Source organism: Schistocerca nitens, chromosome 3 (assembly GCF_023898315.1).
Source record: "Schistocerca nitens isolate TAMUIC-IGC-003100 chromosome 3, iqSchNite1.1, whole genome shotgun sequence".
In the NCBI taxonomy this organism is placed as follows: domain Eukaryota; kingdom Metazoa; phylum Arthropoda; class Insecta; order Orthoptera; family Acrididae; genus Schistocerca; species Schistocerca nitens.
Genome location: NC_064616.1, coordinates 32,170,633 through 32,189,549, shown reverse-complemented (window position 1 = coordinate 32,189,549; position 18,917 = coordinate 32,170,633). Strand labels below are relative to the sequence as shown.

The 18,917-nt window shown below is 39.6% G+C and overlaps 1 protein-coding gene across 2 annotated transcripts in view; it reads left to right on the top strand.

The window, feature by feature from the left end:
- The window catches only part of LOC126249061 (exonuclease 1), a 170,326-nt gene that overhangs the window by 3,482 nt on the left and 147,927 nt on the right, over positions 1-18,917 (top strand). Inside the window, exon 2 of one of the 2 annotated variants that reach the window (XM_049950712.1) lies at positions 1,396-1,515. In XM_049950712.1, the coding sequence (XP_049806669.1) occupies positions 1,396-1,515 (120 nt within the window). The remainder of the gene's footprint in view (positions 1-1,395; positions 1,516-18,917) is intronic. The other variant, XM_049950713.1, reaches the window with a different exon arrangement.

Sequence of the window (18,917 nt, the reverse complement as noted above, 5' to 3'; positions counted from 1 at the left end):
GCGAAATGGTTGTATGACATAATTGGCTGGGAGACTCCATCGGATATTTTTCCGCTACCTGTTTCAGCTCTATTTGATGCCAGTATGGTGACTTGCATGTGTTTGTGATGAATATGAGATGAAATGATTAGGACAACACACACACGCGCAGTTCCTGAGCAGAAAAAGTCTGCAACCTTACCAGGAATCAAACCAGGGACCACACAATCTAGAGGCAGTGGTGCTAACCATTAGCCAACGAGTAACAGACGAAGTCTGAGGATATTTTGCGTGTCTTGTATATTTTACATTGTAAATAGATAAATTTTGCAATGGCTGATTCTCTCAAAAATCTCAATGATTCTAAGAGTATGCAGTCTGCTCCAGTGACCTCCTTCAACGTAAGTCTCTCTGAGCTCTTTCAAATTCTTCCTGCAGTATCATATTGCCCATCTCATTTCAGCTACTTCCCTTTCATTCATACATTCAAGTTTGTTTCCGTGTATGACTCTTCTATGTGTTCCTTACACCTTTCAGCCTTACCGTCTTTTCTCTTCCCCCTCTTTAAACGAACCAACCTTACCTTCCTTGTTTAATACTGGCTTGCTGTCTCAGCTCTTGATACTCATAAAGCTGCTTATCCTTTCTCCAAATGTTTTTTTTTTATTATTATTTATTATTTTGTTTCATATGGAACTATGGATCAACGAAAATGTTTCACCTGGTCAGATAAATCACATTTCTTGCTACCCCAAGTCAGTGGTCATATTTGGATATGCGATCATTTAAGTGAATGGCTGCTCAAAACACAGACCCAGGCTGGTGGAGCAGTATTATATTGTGGAGGATGTTCACCTGGCCATATATGGGGCTTGTGATCATAATTGAAGGCATCATGACAGCTGCAGACTATGTGAACATTATTGTGGACAGCCTACATCCATTCATGCTTGATGTCTTCCCAGATGGTGCTGGCTTCTTCCAGCAGGGTGACTGTACATGTCAGAAGGCCAGAATCTTACTACAGTGATTTGAGGAGCATCATGATGACTCACGTGATGTCTAGTCCACCAAATGTGCCTGATCTGAATTCGATGTGATACATGTGGGACACTATTTGTCACCAGCTACACCTTCACAAATTGTTGTCCTGTAATTTATGGGAATTGTATGACCTGTGCTTAAAAACTCGGTCCCAGATTTGTCAAATCCATGTCACGTTGTTTAAATAAAAACTGTTCTCAGAAAATATATAGCCTTGACACAAATAATGCCATTCTTTAAAAAAATAATTTGTGTGTGTTCATTTTGCACTTGTGAGTAAGAAAATGAAATATTAAAATAGACATCTGCTGTGATAAGGAGCTTGTTTGTGGTAGCCATCTCATTTCTTTCTGTCTGTCCTTTTAATTTCAGGTATGTGACTTATTGTATGAAGCTTGTAAACATGTTGTTATCACATAATATAAAGCCAATTCTTGTATTTGATGGGCGCCATTTGCCAGCAAAAGCAAAAACTGAACTCAAACGACGTGAGTAAGTATATAATTTATTTACAAAGTCATTTTTCTATGTTACATTACTCAGTCACTATATTAATTTATACATTAATCTTGGTAGCCTATTAAAATTTAATGTGTGTGCATTCACTTATTCCTTTCAAATTTTACTCTCAACCTTTACCTATTGATTATCAACAGCTCATAATGAACATTTTTCTAGAATATGAATCTATCTCATCATACATTAACTCCACGACCTTACTCTTCGTTTCTCATCTTTATTTTTCCCCTGTTTGAGAAAATACTCTTTTGTTATGTCATCAGTGATTTTATACAGCTATGGATGAGTTTTGCTCTATAGCAGAAAGATTTTTTGTGAAAATTTAAGTGTATATCAAAAGGATAGGCAAATATGAAATGGGGGTGGTGTTGGTCGCAGTAGACTAAAAACTCAAATCCACTGAGATAGAAATTGAAGCTGCATGTGAGATTGTGTGGGCAACACTCAGTGTCAGGGGTGGGCATAAAATGATATTTGGATCCTTCTGTCACTCTTCAGACTCATCTCCTTATGGAACCAAAAACTTCAGAGGAAACCTCATTTCACTTGTATGTGAGTTCCCCAGTCATACTATAATCATCAGTGGAGATTTTAATCATTTAAAAGTTAATTGGGAAAATTACAGATTTGTTAATGGTGGGTGTGATAAGACATCCTGTGAGACTTTACTAAATGCCTTCTCTGAAAACTACCTAGAACAGAAAGCTAGGAACCCTACTCGTGATGGAAATGTATTGGGTCTAATGGCAACAAATAGACGTACCTCTATGTGATGTCCTTGTTGAAACTGGTATTAGTAACCATGATGCGGTTGTGGCAACAGTGATCACCAAAATACAAAGGAGAACCAAAGCAAGCAGAAAGATATACACTATATGATCCGAAGTACCACCTGGCAGAAAATGACTTAAAAGTTCATGGTGCCCTCCATCGGTAATGCTGGAATTCAGTATGGTGTTGGCTAACCCTTAGCCTTGATTACAGCTTCCACTCTTGCAGGTATACGTTCAGTCAGGTGCTGGAAGATTTCTTGGGGATTATCAGCCCATTTTTCACAGAGTGCTGCACTGAGGAGAGGTAGCGATGTCGGTCGGTGAGGCCTGGCAAGAAGTCGGCATTCCAAAACATCCCAAAGGTGTTCTATAGGATTCAGGTCAGGACTCCGTGCAGGCCAGTCCGTTTCAGGGATGTTATTGTCGTGTAACCACTCCACCACAGGCCGTGCATTATGAACAGGTGCTCGATCATGTTGAAAGATACCAATCGCCATTCCCAAATTGCTCTTCAATAGTGGGAAGCAAGAAGGTGCTTAAACATCAATGTAGGCCTGTGCTGTGTTAATGCCACACAAAACAACAAGGGGTGCAAGCCCCCTCCATGAAAAACACGACCACGCTATAACACCACCACCTCCCAATTTTACTGTTGGCCCTACACACACTGGCAGATGACATTCAACAGGCATTTGCCATACGCACACCCAGCCGTCGCACTGCCACAGTGTGTACTGTGATTCATCATTCCATTCGACTTTTTCCACTGTTCAATCGTCCAATGTTTACACTCCTTACACCAAGCGAGGCATTGTTTGGCTTTTACTGGTGTGACGTGTGGCTTATGAGCAGCCGCTCGACCATGAAATCCAAGTTTTCTCACCTTTCGCCTAACTGTCATAGTACTTGCAGTGGATCCTGATGCAGTTTGGAATTCCTGTGTGATAGTCGGGATAGATGTCTGCCCATTACACATTACAACACTCTTCAACTGTTGGCTGTCTCTGTCAGTCAACAGACAAGGTCGGCGTGTACCCTTTTGTGCTGTACATGTCCCTTAACATTTCCCATCGGAAACAGTGGACATAGGGATGTTTAGGAGTGTGGAAATCTCGCATACAGACATATGACACAAGTGACACCCAATCACCTGAGCACATTCGAAGTCCATGAGTTCTGCGAGTTCTGCAGAGCACCCCTTTCTGCTCTCTCACAATGTGTAATGACTACTGAGGTTGCTGATATGGAGTACCTCACAGCACAATGCACCTAATATGAAAAACGTATGTTTTTGGGGGTGTCCGTATACTTCTGAACATACAGTGTGTATGCTCAGCAAACTAGATAAAAAAATCAGTAATGTCATATCTCAATGAGGAACTTGAAACTTTCAGCACAGGCTAGGAGCATGTAGAGGAACTCTGGCTCAGGTTTAAAAGAATAGTTGACCACACACTGGATAGATATGTATCCATGAGAACAGTTCATACTGTGAGGGTAACTCCATGGTATGCAGCCACTGTAAAGAAACTACAAAAGAGAGAGAGAGATTACTGCGTAATAGGTGAAAACAAAGTGTAGGGCTACAGGCAGAGAGATGCTGAATGAAACACATTTGGCTGTCAAGAGAGCAATGCATGATGCCATCAGTGACTACCATAATAGAATATTGTCAGATGAAATTTCACAAAACCCAAAGAAATTCTGGTCATATGTAAAGGCTGTTAGTGGCACCAAAGTCAGTGTACTGTCCCTCGTGAATGAGACAGGAACTGAAATTGAAGGTAGCAAAGCAAAAGCTGAAATGCTTTACTCTGTTTTCAAATGTTTCTTTACGAAGAAAAACCGCAGAGAATTGCCCGAATTTAATCCTCAGACCACTGGAAAGATGAATGAAATAAGTATTAGTGTCAGTGGTGTTGACAAACAGCTGAAGTTATTAAAACTGAACAAAGCTCCAGGCCCCAATGGAATCCCTGTCAACTTCTATACAGAATTTGTGGCTAAGTTAGCTCCTCTTCTCACTATAATCTATCATACATACCTCAGAACTAAAACCCATTTGCAGTTCTTGGAAAAAGTCACAGATCACACCCGTCTACAAGAAGGATAGTAGAGGTGATCCACAAAACTACCATCCAGTATCCTTGACGTCAATTTGTTGTAGAATCTTAGAACATATTCTGAGCTCTAACATAATGAGTTTCTTGATCAGAATGACCTTCTCAATGCTAACAAGCATGGTTTTCGAAAAGACTGATTGTGTGAAACCTAACTTGCACTATTCTCACATGATATACTGAAAGCATTTGGATCAAGACAACATGGTAGGTGCAGTGTTTCTTGATTTACAGAAAACATTTGACTCAATGTCACACCTATGCTTATTGTCAAAAGTATGGTCATATGGGGTATCAACCAAAATTTGTGACTGGATTGAGGACTTTTTGGTAGGGAGGAGACAGCATGTAATCTTGGATGGAGAGTCATTGTCAGATGTAGAAGTAAATTTAAGTGTGCCCCAGGGAAGTGTGTTGGTCACTTGGTGTTCATGTTGTATATTAATGTCCTTGTAGACAATATTAATTGTAAAATCAGGCTTTTTGCAGATGGTGCAGTTATCTATAGTGAAGTACTATATGAGAGAATCTGCATAAATATTCAGTCAGATCTTGATAAGATTTCAACATGGTGCAGAGACTGGCAACTTGCTGTAAATGTTCGGAAATGTAAAATTTTGGACTTCACAAAACGAAAAAATGTAGTAACCTATGACTATAATATCAGTGAGTCACTGTTGGAATTGGCCAACTCATACAAATACCTGGGTGTAACATTATGTAGGGATATGAAATGGAATGATCACATAGGTTCAGTCATGGGTAAAGCAGGTGGTAGTTTTCGTGATTGGTAGACTACTGGGAAAGTGCAATGAGTCTACAAAAGAGATTGATTAGATTAGATTAATACCAGTTCCATGGATCATGAATACGATATTTCGTAATGATATGGAACGAGTCAAATTTTCCAATACATGACATAATTAAGTTAATTTAACAACATAATTAAGTTAATATAACAATTTTTTTTCCTTAATTTATTTGTAAAAATTCCTCTATGGAGTAGAAGGAGTTGTCATTCAGAAATTCTTTTAATTTCTTCTTAAATACTTGTTGGTTATCTGTCAGACTTTTGATACTATTTGGTAAGTGACCAAAGACTTTAGTGCCAGTATAATTCACCCCTTTCTGTGCCAAAGTTAGATTTAATCTTGAATAGTGAAGATCATCCTTTCTCCTAGTATTGTAGTTATGCACACTGCTATTACTTTTGAATTGGGTTTGGTTTGTTGATAACAAATTTCATAAGAGAGTATATATACTGAGAAGCTACTGTGAATGTCCCTAGATCCTTAAATAAATGTCTGCAGGATGATCTTGGGTGGACTCCAGCTATTATTCTGATTACACACTTTTGTGCAATAAATACTTTATTCCTCAGTCATGAATTACCCCAAAATATGATGCCTTATGCAAGCAATGAGTGAATATAGGCATAGTAAGCTAATTTACTAAGATGTTTATCACCAAAATTTGCAATGACCCTTATTGCATAAGTAGCTGAACTCAAACGTTTCAGCAGATCATCAATGTGTTTCTTTCAATTTAATCTCTCATCAATGGACACACCTAAAAATTTTGAATATTCTACCTTAGCTATATGCTTCTGATTAAGGTCTATATTTATTAATGGCGTCATACCATTTACTGTACGGAACTGTATGTACTGTGTCTTACCAAAATTCATTGAGAGTATTGACAATTTCATCAGTTAATTCTTGTTTGTCAGGTGTGATTACTATACTTGTATCATCAGCAAAGAGAACAAACTTTGCCTCTTCATGAATACAGAATGGCAAGTCATTAATATATATTAAGAACAACAAAGGACCCAAGACTGACCCTTGTGGAACCCCATTCTTGATAGTTCCCCAGTTTGAGGAATGTGCTGATCTTTGCATATTATGAGAACTGCTTATATCAACTTTCTGCACTCTTCCAGTTAGGTACGAATTAAACCATTTGTGCACTGTCCCACTCATGCCACAATACTTGAGCTTGTCTAGCAGAATTTCATGATTTACACAATCAAAAGCCTTTGAGAGATCACAAAAAATCCCAATGGGTGGTGTTCAGTTATTCAGATCATTCAAAATTTGATTGGTGAAATATGGCATATATGGCATTTTCTGTTGAAAAACCTTTCTGGAAACCAAACTGACATTTTGTTAGTACTTCATTTTTACAGATATGTGAAGCTACTCTTAAATACATTACTTTCTCAAAAATTTTGGATAAAGCTGTTAGAAGGGAGATTGGACGGTAATTGTTGACATCAGATCTATCCCCTTTTTTATGCAAAGGTATAACAATAGCATATTTCAGTCTATCAGGGAAAATGCCCTGTTCCAGAGAGCTATTACACAGATGGCTGAGAATCTTACTTATCTGTTGAGAACAAGCTTTTAGTATTTTGCTGGAAATGCCATAAATTCCATGTGAGTTTTTGCTTTTAAGCAAGTTTATTATTTTCCTGATTTCAGAGGGAGAAGTGGGTGAGATTTCAATTGTATCAAATTGCATAGGTATGGCCTCTTCCACTAACAGCCTAGCATCTTCTAATGAACACCTGGATCCTACTATATCCACAACATTTAGAAAATGATTGTTAAAAATATTTTCAACTTCTGACTTTTTGTTTGTAAAGTTTTCATTCAATTTGATGGTAATACTGTCTTCCTGTGATCTTGGTTGACCTGTTTCTCTTTTAATAATATTCCAAATTGTTTTAATTTTATTATCAGAGTTGCTGAGTTTAGACATGATACACGTACCTCTGGATTTTTTAATAACTTTTCTTAATATAGCACAGTAGTTTTTATAATGTTTGATAGTTTCTGGGTAACTACTCTTTCTTGCTTCCGGTTACAAGATATTTTTATACCCTTAGTAAGCCATGGTTTGTTACATGGTTTCTTACAAGTATATTTAACTATTTTCTTGGGGAAGCAGTTTTCAAATGCATTTACAAAAGTGTCACGAAATAAATTATATTTTAAATTGGCATCAGGTTCACGGTACACCTCATCCCAGTCTAACTGCTGTAGGCTTTCCCTGAAATTTGCAATTGTTAAATCGTTGACTGAACGTACTACTTTGGAGGACTGTTTAGTGCTGCTTACAAACCACTCGTGCAACCCATGCTAGAATATTGCTCAAGTGTGTGGGACCCGTACCAGATAGGGTTGGATATTGCACATATACAGAGAAGGGCAGCACGATCGGTCACAGTTGTATTTAATCCATGGGAGACTGTCACAGAGTTACAGAAGGAACTGAAATGGCAGACTCTTGAAGATAGATGTAAACTATCCTGAGTAAATTTATTAACCAAGTTTCAGGAACCGGCTTTAAATTATTACTCTAGCGATATACAACCCCCTATATATCACTCACACAGGGATCTTGAGGATAAGATGAGAATAATTACTGCATGCACAGAGACATTCAATCATTCTTCCCACACTCCATATGTGAACATATCAGGTAGAAACCCTAAAAACTGGTACAATGTGACATACCCTCTGCCATGCACCTCACGGTGGTTTCCATAGTATAGATGTATTTATAGAATACTGTATGATATTGTAAGAGTTCATAGTGTTAGATGTTAATATAACTCCTCAAAGAAAGGTCATTGTTCTACTTAAAATGGCCATTTCTGAACTTCGAAGCTAATTATTGCTTAATTTATGTTTATGTGATTTTGTATTTGTGGATAGCTTGAATAAAGTCAACAGTTAGCTTGCTATGTAAAACTGAGTTAGAATTTTAAAAATATCCTCCATTACCTTCATTCATTTGTTTGTTTATTTCGTCATGGATTCATCTCAAAATAATATAGGATTTGTCACAGTAATACAATAAAAATCAGTAGCCCAAAATACAGATCAACACAATAGCTGAGTATGCTCTATAATGATAGGAAGTATTGTCGGCCATGGCCTTCATGAAGGAACCATCCTTGCATTTGCCTGAAGTGATCTAGAAAGACCATGGAAATCCCAAATCATGATAGCTGGTCAGTGTGAACCCTAACCCCCTGAATACGAGCTCAGTGCCTTAACAGTTGCACAAGCTTATTTGGTTGGTCCCTGTCTACATCTACGTAACTACTCCACAGTTCACACTTACGTGGCTGTCAGAATGTTCATCAAACCACCTTCGGACTATTTCTTACTTTTCTACTCTTGAACAGTGAGTGCATGGGAAAAGTTAAAATGTAAGTCTCTCCATGCGAGCTCTGATTTCTCTTATGATAATTTCTTCGTATATTGGTTGGTGTCAATAAAATATTTTCACATTCAGAGCAGAAAGTTGGTGATATGATTCATTGAAAAAAATCTTGCCACAATGAATAACTCCTTTGTTTTAATGATTACCACCCCCTCCTGCTGCCCTTCTTTGGACCTTTTTCTTGTCCTCCAGCAATCCCATCTGGTATGGATCCCAAAAACAAAGTAATACTCCAGCAGAGGACAGACAATCATAATGTAGGCATTCTCGTCAGTAGACTTGTTGTGTCTTGTAAGTGGTCTGCCAGTAAAATACAGTCTTCGATTTGCCTTCACCACAACATTATCTGTGTGGTCATTTCAATTTAAGTTGTTTGTAATTGTAATTCCTAGGTATTCAGCTGAATTGATAGTCTGTAGATTTCCGTGATTTATGATGTAACTGAAATTTAATGAATTCCTTTTCATACTCATGTGTATGATTTCATTCATACTTTTCCATGTTTAGAGTCAATTGCCGCTTTTCAAACCAGGCAGCCATTGAGTCTTAAGTTATTTTACAATTGGTTTTGATTGTCTAATGACTTTACTAGATGGTAAATGACAGCATCATCTACAAACAATCTTAAGAGGGCTGCTCAGATTGGGTCCTAAATCATTTATATAGTTTAGGAATAGCAGAGGGCCTATAACACTCCCTTAGGAAATGCCAGATACCACTTCTGTTTTATTCGATGACTTTCCATCAATTATTACAAAGTGTGACGTTTCTGACAGATCATGAATGCAGTTGCAAGCCAAGATGATACTCCATAGGCATACAATTTGATTAGAAGTCTCTTGTGAGGAACAGAGCTGGTTGTGTTTCACAAGAGCAGTATTTTCTGAATTCGTGCTGGCTGTGTGTTAATAGGTCATTTCTTCAAGGTAATTCAGAATGTTTGAACACAGTACACGAGGTCTGTTCAAAACATTCCGAAACATTGTCCATAAAATTTTTCTACGATTACCTTTTACTTATTATGCATTGTCTCCAAAATAGTCTCCTCCGCAATTGATACACTGCTCTCAACACCGTTTCCACTTCTGAAATAAGTCTTGGTATGCCTATTGCTGGATCTCGTGAAGCACCATGTGTGAATTTTCTTTTATCTCATCTGTCGGTGCGAATCTTCATCCTTTCAATGTACGAGGGTAAGTCAATTATTATCTGCAAAGTAGTTATAAAATTTTATTGTAATCAAATAGGAAACTTACAAGTACATCATTTTTTGACATAAGTCTCCTTGCATTTCAATGCAATTGGTCCATTGTTGTACAAGCTTCCTGATGCCCTCATAAAAGAAGGTTCCCGGTTGAGCTGTGAGCCAGGAATGCACCACTTCTTTCACCGCTTTGTCCGAGGCAAATCAACAGCCCCTTAATTCATGCTTGAGTGGACCAAACAGGTGATAGTCAGAAGGGGAAAGATCAGGACTATATGGAGGATGATCCAGTACTTCAAATTTAAGTTTCTGGAGTGTTTCAGCAGTGTGGGCAGCAATATGCAGATGGGCATTGTAGTGCAACAACACACCACCTTTTGACAGCAAACCTTGGTGTTTGCTTGGAATTGCAGGCTTTAGCATCTCACTGTAACGCACGCTGTTTATTGTTGTGTCCCTTTCCCCATAATGTTCCAGTACAGGACCTTGTGTGTGCCAGAATACTGTAAGCATCAGTTTTCCTGCAGACAGTTGGGTCATGAAATTTTTCTTGCACGGCAAATTTGGATTTTTCCATTCCATACTCCGCTGTTTACTCTCCGGCTCGTAATGATGGATCCATGTTTCGTCTGTTGTGGATAATTTCGTAGGCAGAACCGTGACTGACTTGCAGACAATGTACCACTTTGTCAATAGTTAATCGTCTGCCTAAGAGAATCATTTCACGTGAACGCTCAATGTTTTCTTAATTTGTGGCAGTAAATGGTCATCCGGCTCCTTCATCATGTGTAACACTTGTATGACTATTTCGGAATTTTTCAGTCCTTTTGTAGGCACTCCGTTGTGGCAAAACACTGTTCCCGTAATGCACCAAAAGTCTTCAATGAATTTTGGCGCCTGACATGCCTTCTGACCACAAAAAACGGATCACTGAATGTTGCTCTTCTTTGGTGCTAATAGACAGTGGAGCAACCGTGATTAACAGCATGGCAGCAGTAACGAAACTAGCCTAGCAGCTTGAAAATTGCAAAGATATAATAACAAATAAACAAGGCATGCGTCATAATCGTAAAATGACAGTACTACCAAAATAAACAAAAATATAACTAAATTGCGGATAATAATTGACTCACCCTTGTAGTTTTCAACTTCGGAAATAAAAGAAACAGTCCGCAGGGACCAGGTGTGGAGAGTACGGAGGATGAGGCAGCACAGTGATTTCATTTTTAGTGCAATTGTCATGCACCAACAGGGATGAATATGTAGGTGCATTATAGTGATGCAAGAGCCATGAATGTCTCGCCACATTTCAGGCTGTTTCCTTCTAACGTTTTCTCGCAGGCGTCGCAACATGTCTCGATAGTACCATCAGTTAACAGCTTGTCTCTGTAGCATGAATTCATGATGAACTAGTCCTTCAAAAATCAGAGAAAACTATCAGCGTAACTTTGAGGTTTGACCTGACCTAAGAAACCGAGCGAGGTGGCGCTGTGGTTAGCACACTGGACTCACGTTCGGGAGGACGACGGTTCAGTCCCGTCTCCGGCCATCCTGATTTAGGTTTTCTGTGATTTCCCTAAATCGCTTCAGGCAAATGCCGGGATGGTTCCTTTGAAAGGGCACGGCCGATTTCCTTCCCCATCCTTCCCTACCCTGAGCTTGCGCTCCATCTCTAATGACCTCGTTGTCGACGGGACGTTAAACACTAGTCTCCTCCTCCTCCTCCTCCTCCTCCTCTGACCTAACAAGCTTTTTTTGGTCTTGGAGGACCTTTTCCGACTCATTGTGAAGACTGAACTGTGGTGTCAACATCATAACTATCAACCCACGTCTCATCGTGAGTTATGATTCTCTTGAGGAATATCTTGTTCTTATTTGCACAATACAAAAGCTCTTCACACATTGCGAGGTGAAGGTCTTTCTGGTCTTGACTCGTGAGCTGTGGGATGAACTTGACGGTAACACCATGCATTCCAAGAGGAAGACTGCACTGTAGTTCCTTCTCTAGATTGTCGCAGAGATGACAAAATGGTAGATATCGAAATAGACGACAGAGGGATAAAGAAACAATTAAAATCACTCAAAAGAGGAAAGGCCGCTGGACCTGATGGGATACCAGTTCGGTTTTACACAGAGTATGCGAAGGAACTTGCCCCTCTTCTTGCAGCAGTGTACCGTAGGTCTCTAGAAGAGCGTAGCATTCCAAAGGATTGGAAAAGGGCACAGGTCATCCCCATTTTCAAGAAGGGACGTCGAACAGATGTGCAGAACTATAGACCTATATCTCTAATGTCGATCAGTTGTAGAATTTTGGAACACGTATTATGTTCGAGTATAATGACTTTTCTGGAGACTAGAAATCTACTCTGTAGGAATCAGCATGGGTTTCGAAAAAGGCGGCCGTGTGAAGCCCAGCTCACGCTATTCGTCCACGAGACTCAGAGGGCCATAGAAACGGGTTCCCAGGTAGATGCCATGTTTCTTGACTTCCGCAAGGCGTTCGATACAGTTCCCCACAGTCGTTTAATGAACAAAGTAAGAGCATATGGACTATCAGACAAATTGTGTGATTGGATTGAAGAGTTCCTAGATAACAGAACGCAGCATGTCATTCTCAATGGCGAGAAGTCTTCCGAAGTAAGAGGGATTTCAGGTGTGCCGCAGGGGAGTGTCATAGGACCGTTGCTGTTCACAATATACATAAATGACCTTGTGGATGACATCGGAAGTTCACTGAGGCTTTTTGCAGATGATGCTGTGGTATATCGAGAGGTTGTAACAATGGAAAATTGTACTGAAATGCAGGAGGATCTGCATAGAAAGAAAGATCCCTTATCATTTAGGTACAATATAGCAGGTCAGCAACTGGAAGCAGTTAATGCCATAAATTATCTGGGAGTACGCGTTAGGAGTGATTTAAAATGGAATGATCATATAAAGTTGATCGTCGGTAAAGCAGATGCCAGACTGAGATTCATTGGAAGAATCCTAAGGAAATGCAATCTGAAAACAAAGGAAGTAGGTTACAGTATGCTTGTTCGCCCGCTGCTTGAATACTGCTCAGCAGTGTGGGATACGTATCAAACAGGGTTGATAGAAGAGATAGAGAAGATCCAACGGAGAGCAGTGCGCTTCGTTACAGGATCATTTAGTAATCGTGAAAGCGTTACAGAGGTGATAGATAAACTCCAGTGGAAGACTCTGCAGGAAAGACGCTCATTAGCTCAGTACAGGCTTTTGTTGAAGTTTCGAAAACATACCTTCACCGAAGAGTCAAGCAGTATATTGCTCCCTCCTACGTATATCTTGCGAAGAGACCATGAGGATAAAATCAGAGAGATTAGAGCCCACACAGAGGCATACCGACAATCCTTCTTTCCACAAACAATACGAGACTGGAATAGAAGGGAGAACCGATAGAGGTACTCAAGGTACCCTCCGCCACATACCGTCAGGTGGCTTGCGGAGTATGGATGTAGATGTAGATGTAGATGCTGTGTCAGGATTTCAAGACATGATCCAACTGAAATGTTATATTCTTCTGTAATCTCTCAGTCAGTCTTCAGTTGGCACACCACAAGTTAATTGATGTTCCTGACATGAGCATCGTCAGTAGATGTCAGTGGGGGTCCTGAATGAGGGTCAGCTTTAACTTCCTTATGGTCATTTTTAAACCTTGTGAACCATACTTAGCTACAAGTACAACTTAAGCACTCATCGCTGTAGGCTTTCTGCATCATTTGGTGTGTCTCTGTGAAGATTTTCATGAGTTTCATGCAAAATTTAATGCAGACGCATTGTTCCTCTAAATCTGCCATTTCAGAATTCACAAACTGTGTGACACAACATTCTATTTAATACAGCACTGAACAACAACTAACAGACATACAACTATGAAACTTCTGGCAGTTACACATTAAACACAGGCGTGTGCAGGGATGTCAACTGCATTTTCCTCCAACATTACGGAAATTACGGATTTTCTGTAATTTTTTGAACAGACCTCATATGTTCTAAAATCCTGCTGCAAATTGATGTTTGTGATATTGGTCTGCAATTCAGCAGATTACATCTATTTCCTTTCTTGAGTATTGGTGTGACAAGTGAAACTTTACAGTTTTTAGTTACAGATCTTTCAGTGAGTGAATGGTTTGGTATGAGTGCTAAGTATGTAGCTAGTGTGTCACCATACGCTGAAAGAAACATAATTGGTATACAATCTAGATTGGAAGACTTGCCTTAATTCAGAGATTTAAGCTGCTTTGCTACACCACGGCCATCTACTTGGAAGTTTCTCGTGTGGGCAATTGTTCTGGATTCAAATTCTATAATATTTATTTTGTCTTGTTTGGTGAAGGCATTTCGGAAAACCGTATTTAGTAACTCCACTCTACTGGCACTGTCATTAGTGACATTACCATTGGTGTTGTGCTGTGAAGTTTGGTTGGTTGATTTGTGGGAGGGGACCAAACAGCAAGGTCATTGATCCTATCAGCTTAGGGAAGGATGGGAAAGGAATCAGTCACGCCCTTTCAAAGGAACCATCCCAGTATTTTCCTGAATCTATTTTGGGGAATCACGGGGACCCTAAATCAGGATGGCCGGACACGTGTTTGACCCATCGTCTTCCTAAACTCGAGTCCAGTGTGCTAACCTCTGGGAAGGTATCAATTGTATCTTGCCTCTGGTTTATTTTATGTTTGACCAGTACCTCTTTGGGTCAATCCAAATGAAGTGGTCCAATAAATACTTTATGTTTGACCAGAACCTCTTTGGGTCAATCCAGATGAAGTGGTCCAATAATAATAATAATAAGAAGTTTAGGAAACAATAAGGTTTCTGTGCATTTTTATCACCCTACTGGCCCAAGAACATCATTCAAGAAATATACTAGTGACAAAGTTTGGATACCAATGAAAATTTTTTTAAGGAAACCTTCAGTGCTTGAACTTACCACAGCAACTGGGGGGTCTTATTCTATATCACAGAAGCTGTCTCAAGAAATAAGTGTTCTTAACGTTCACCACCAGGTTTAGGAACAGTCAAATCTCGAAGGATGTTAATTGAAAATATTTATTTTAAGTATGTCAAAATAATATAAATGTTAATTTCAGTGATGTTTCCACTTTTTGTATATAATTCAGTACCTTACTTCAATAATGCTGAAAGCAAGGGGAAACTACAGCCATAATTTTTACCAAGGACATGCAGCTTTACTGTGTGATTAAATGATGATGGCGTCCTCTTGGGTAAAATATTCCGGAGGTAAAATAGTCCCCGATTCGGATCTCAGGGCGGGGACTACTCAAGAGGACGCCGTTATCAGGAGAAAGAAAACTGGCGTTCTATGGATCGGAGCGTGGAATGTCAGATCCCTTAATCGGGCAGGTAGGTTAGAAAATTTAAAAAGGGAAATGGATAGGTCAAAGTTAGATATAGTGGGAATTAGTGAAGTTCGGTGGCAGGAGGAACAAGACTTTTGGTCAGGTGATTACAGGGTTATAAATACAAAATCAAATAGAGGTAATGCAGGAGTAGGTTTAATAATGAATAAAAAAATAGGAGTGCGGGTTAGCTACTACAAACAGCATAGTGAACGCATTATTGTGGCCAAGATAGACACGAAGCCCACGCCTACTACAGTAGTACAAGTTTATATGCCAACTAGCTCTGCAGATGACGAAGAAATTGAAGAAATGTATGATGAAATAAAAGAAATTATTCAGATAGTGAAGGGAGACGAAAATTTAATAGTGATGGGTGACTGGAATTCGTCAGTAGGTAAAGGGAGAGAAGGAAACATAGTAGGTGAATATGGATTGGGGGGAAGAAATGAAAGAGGAAGCCGCCTTGTAGAATTTTGCACAGAGCATAACTTAATCATAGCTAACACTTGGTTCAAGAATCATAAAAGAAGGTTGTATACCTGGAAGAATCCTGGAGATACTAAAAGGTATCAGATAGATTATATAATAGTAAGACAGAGATTTAGGAACCAGGTTTTAAATTGTAAGACATTTCCAGGGGCAGATATGGATTCTGACCACAATCTCTTGGTTATGAACTGCAGATTGAAACTGAAGAAACTGCAAAAAGGTGGGAATTTAAGGAGATGGGACCTGGATAAACTGAAAGAACGAGAGGTTGTAGAGAGTTTCAGGGAGAGCATAAGGGAACAATTTACAGGAATGGGGGAAAGAAATACAGTAGAAGAAGAATGGGTAGCTTTGAGGGATGAAGTAGTGAAGGCAGCAGAGGATCAAGTAGGTAAAAAGACGAGGGCTAATAGAAATCCTTGGGTAACACAAGAAATATTGAGTTTAATTGATGAAAGGAGAAAATATAAAAATGCAGTAAATGAAGCAAGCAAAAAGGAATACTAACGTCTCAAAAATGAGATCGACAGGAAGTGCAAAATGGCTAAGCAGGGATGGCTAGAGGACAAATGTAAGGTTTTATAGGCTTGTCTCACTAGGGGTAAGATAGATACTGCCTACAGGAAAATTAAAGAGACCTTTGGAGAGAAGAGAACCACTTGTATGAATATCAAGAGCTCAGATGGCAACCCAGTTCTAAACAAAGAAGAGAAGGCAGAAAGGTGGAAGGAGTATATAGAGGGTTTATACAAGGGCGATGTACTTGAGGACAATATTATGGAAATGGAAGAGAATGTAGATGAAGACGAAATGGGAGATAAGATACTGCGTGAAGAGTTTGACAGAGCACTGAAAGACCTGAGTCGAAACAAGGCCCCGGAAGTAGACAACATTCCATTAGAACTACTGACGGCCTTGGGAGAGCCAGTCCTGACAAAACTCAATCATCTGGTGAGCAAGATGTATGAGACAGGCGAAATACCCTCAGACTTCAAGAAGAATATAATAATTCCAATCCCAAAGAAAGCAGGTGTTGACAGATGTGAAAATTACCGAACTATCAGTTTAATAAGTCACAGCTGCAAAATACTAACGCGAATTCTTTACAGACGAATGGAAAAACTGCTAGAAGCCAACCTCGGGGAAGATCAGTTTGGATTCCGTAGAAATTTTGGAACACGTGAGGCAATACTAACCTTACGACTTATCTTAGAAGAAAGATTAAGAAAAGGCAAACCTACGTTTCTAGCATTTGTAGACTTAGAGAAAGCTTTTGACAGTGTTGACTGGAATACTCTCTTTCACATTCTAAAGGTGGCAGGGGTGGTAGGACATGTTTTGAGGCATCAAGGGATCACAAATTTAGCATTGGAGGGCAGCGTGGAGGGTAAAAATCGTAGAGGGAGACCAAGAGATGAATACACTAAGCAGATTCAGAAGGATGTAGGTTGCAGTAGGTACTGGGAGATGAAGAAGCTTGCACAGGATAGAGTAGCATGGAGAGCTGCATCAAACAAGTCTCAGGACTGAAGACCACAACAACAACAACTTCAATAATAATTAATTATATCCCGCCAATATCACACATGAATAGGCAACAGCCATAAGATCAGTTGTAGAGTAATGTGAGTTATCTCCTCATTTTCAAAAATTCATATCTTTGTTGATAGATATCAACGTTGAAATTTTTACAGTATATTGCTATCATGTAGGTGTACAAACTGTGCAAAAATCATATTTTTATATTTAGTCCCTCCTGAGATAACTAACCCCAAACTTTACAAAAAATGAAAATTTTTAAATTTTAAAAATTCATAAAAAATTAAGGAAACATTTGTAAGTGTTTTTGCTCTGTATGAGGCTAGTAGTGTACAATATCTAACTATAGGAAAAAATATACTCTCGTAAATCACTCCTTGTTTGTTATTTTTGGGCCTAAAAGCAGATTTTTGAAAATTTGGATACCAAACTTTGGAGGTCATTTTGACTGGTTATTTTTGAATTTAGGGTATTTTGCATAATAGACAATGTTGTAGAGGACACTTTTCTAAAAACAATCATGTCAATTGCAATGTTGTAACTTAACCCAGTGGAGAGAGATTCAAATTTTCGCTAATGTCTCCAGACAGAAAAATCGTCGCGCGCCCTCAAATAAAAATGGCCACCATCCAGTAAAGGTGCAAGATAAATTATTTTAAACAACTGTTTTGAACTTCTCAAATATAGGGCAATCACAAATAAAAAATTTAAATATTTAAAAATGGTCAAGCAACCATCACTGGACTACTTCATATGGATTGACTCCTTTGGATATCGCCCCCAAGGGCTTTGCATTCCTTTGCTGGGTATTGGTTGGGTGATCCCAGGGTTCCTGAGCCGGGGACTGGTAAGTACCACCAGCCTCCGGTCACAGTAAGCTCTGGGCATGCTTCAGCGACGACTGTGCGGTATTCGGGAGGACGACGGTTCAATCCCGTCTCCGGCCATCCTGATTTAGGTTTTCCGTGATTTCCCTAAATCGTTTCAGGCAAATGCCGGGATGGTTCCTTTGAAAGGGCACGGCCGATTTCCTTCCCAATCCTTCCCTAACCCGAGCTTGCGCTCCGTCTCTAATGACCTTGTTGTCGACAGGACGTTAAACACTAACCACCACCACCACCACCACCACCACCACTGTGCGGTGCAGCGGTGGTACAATGTGTGGCATAGGAAACGACTCTTGGCTTGTGCACTGGGATCATGAACACTCTCAATCCCAAGATGTGCTTCATGCTGATGATATGCATGGCTGTTGAGGTGGAACAGTTGTTAGTGGACAACCTCTCAGCAACATGCCATACCTGAGTAGTGTAGGGCTTACTGAGGCACACGGGGCTCTGTCTGGGTGGAGTTTTATTTCGCTGGCTGCTTGTGGGACTGAGTTGGAACCATCAAAATTTTCTCCTTTTCCTTCCAGTAGAATAGGTGGGCCACAGGCTGGTACTAACACTCAGTCGTTCAGAAGACATTGTGTGGTGAGTCCTGCAGATACTGGATTTGTTCAGGTTGGTTCAGTTTTTAGTAGCAGAATGCATGCTGTAGCTCAGAATGTGTTTTTGATAGTTAGAAGAAAAGAGGGAAGCTTTCAAAAAGTTTCCCCTTTGTACATTCAGAAGGGTTTAGAGGC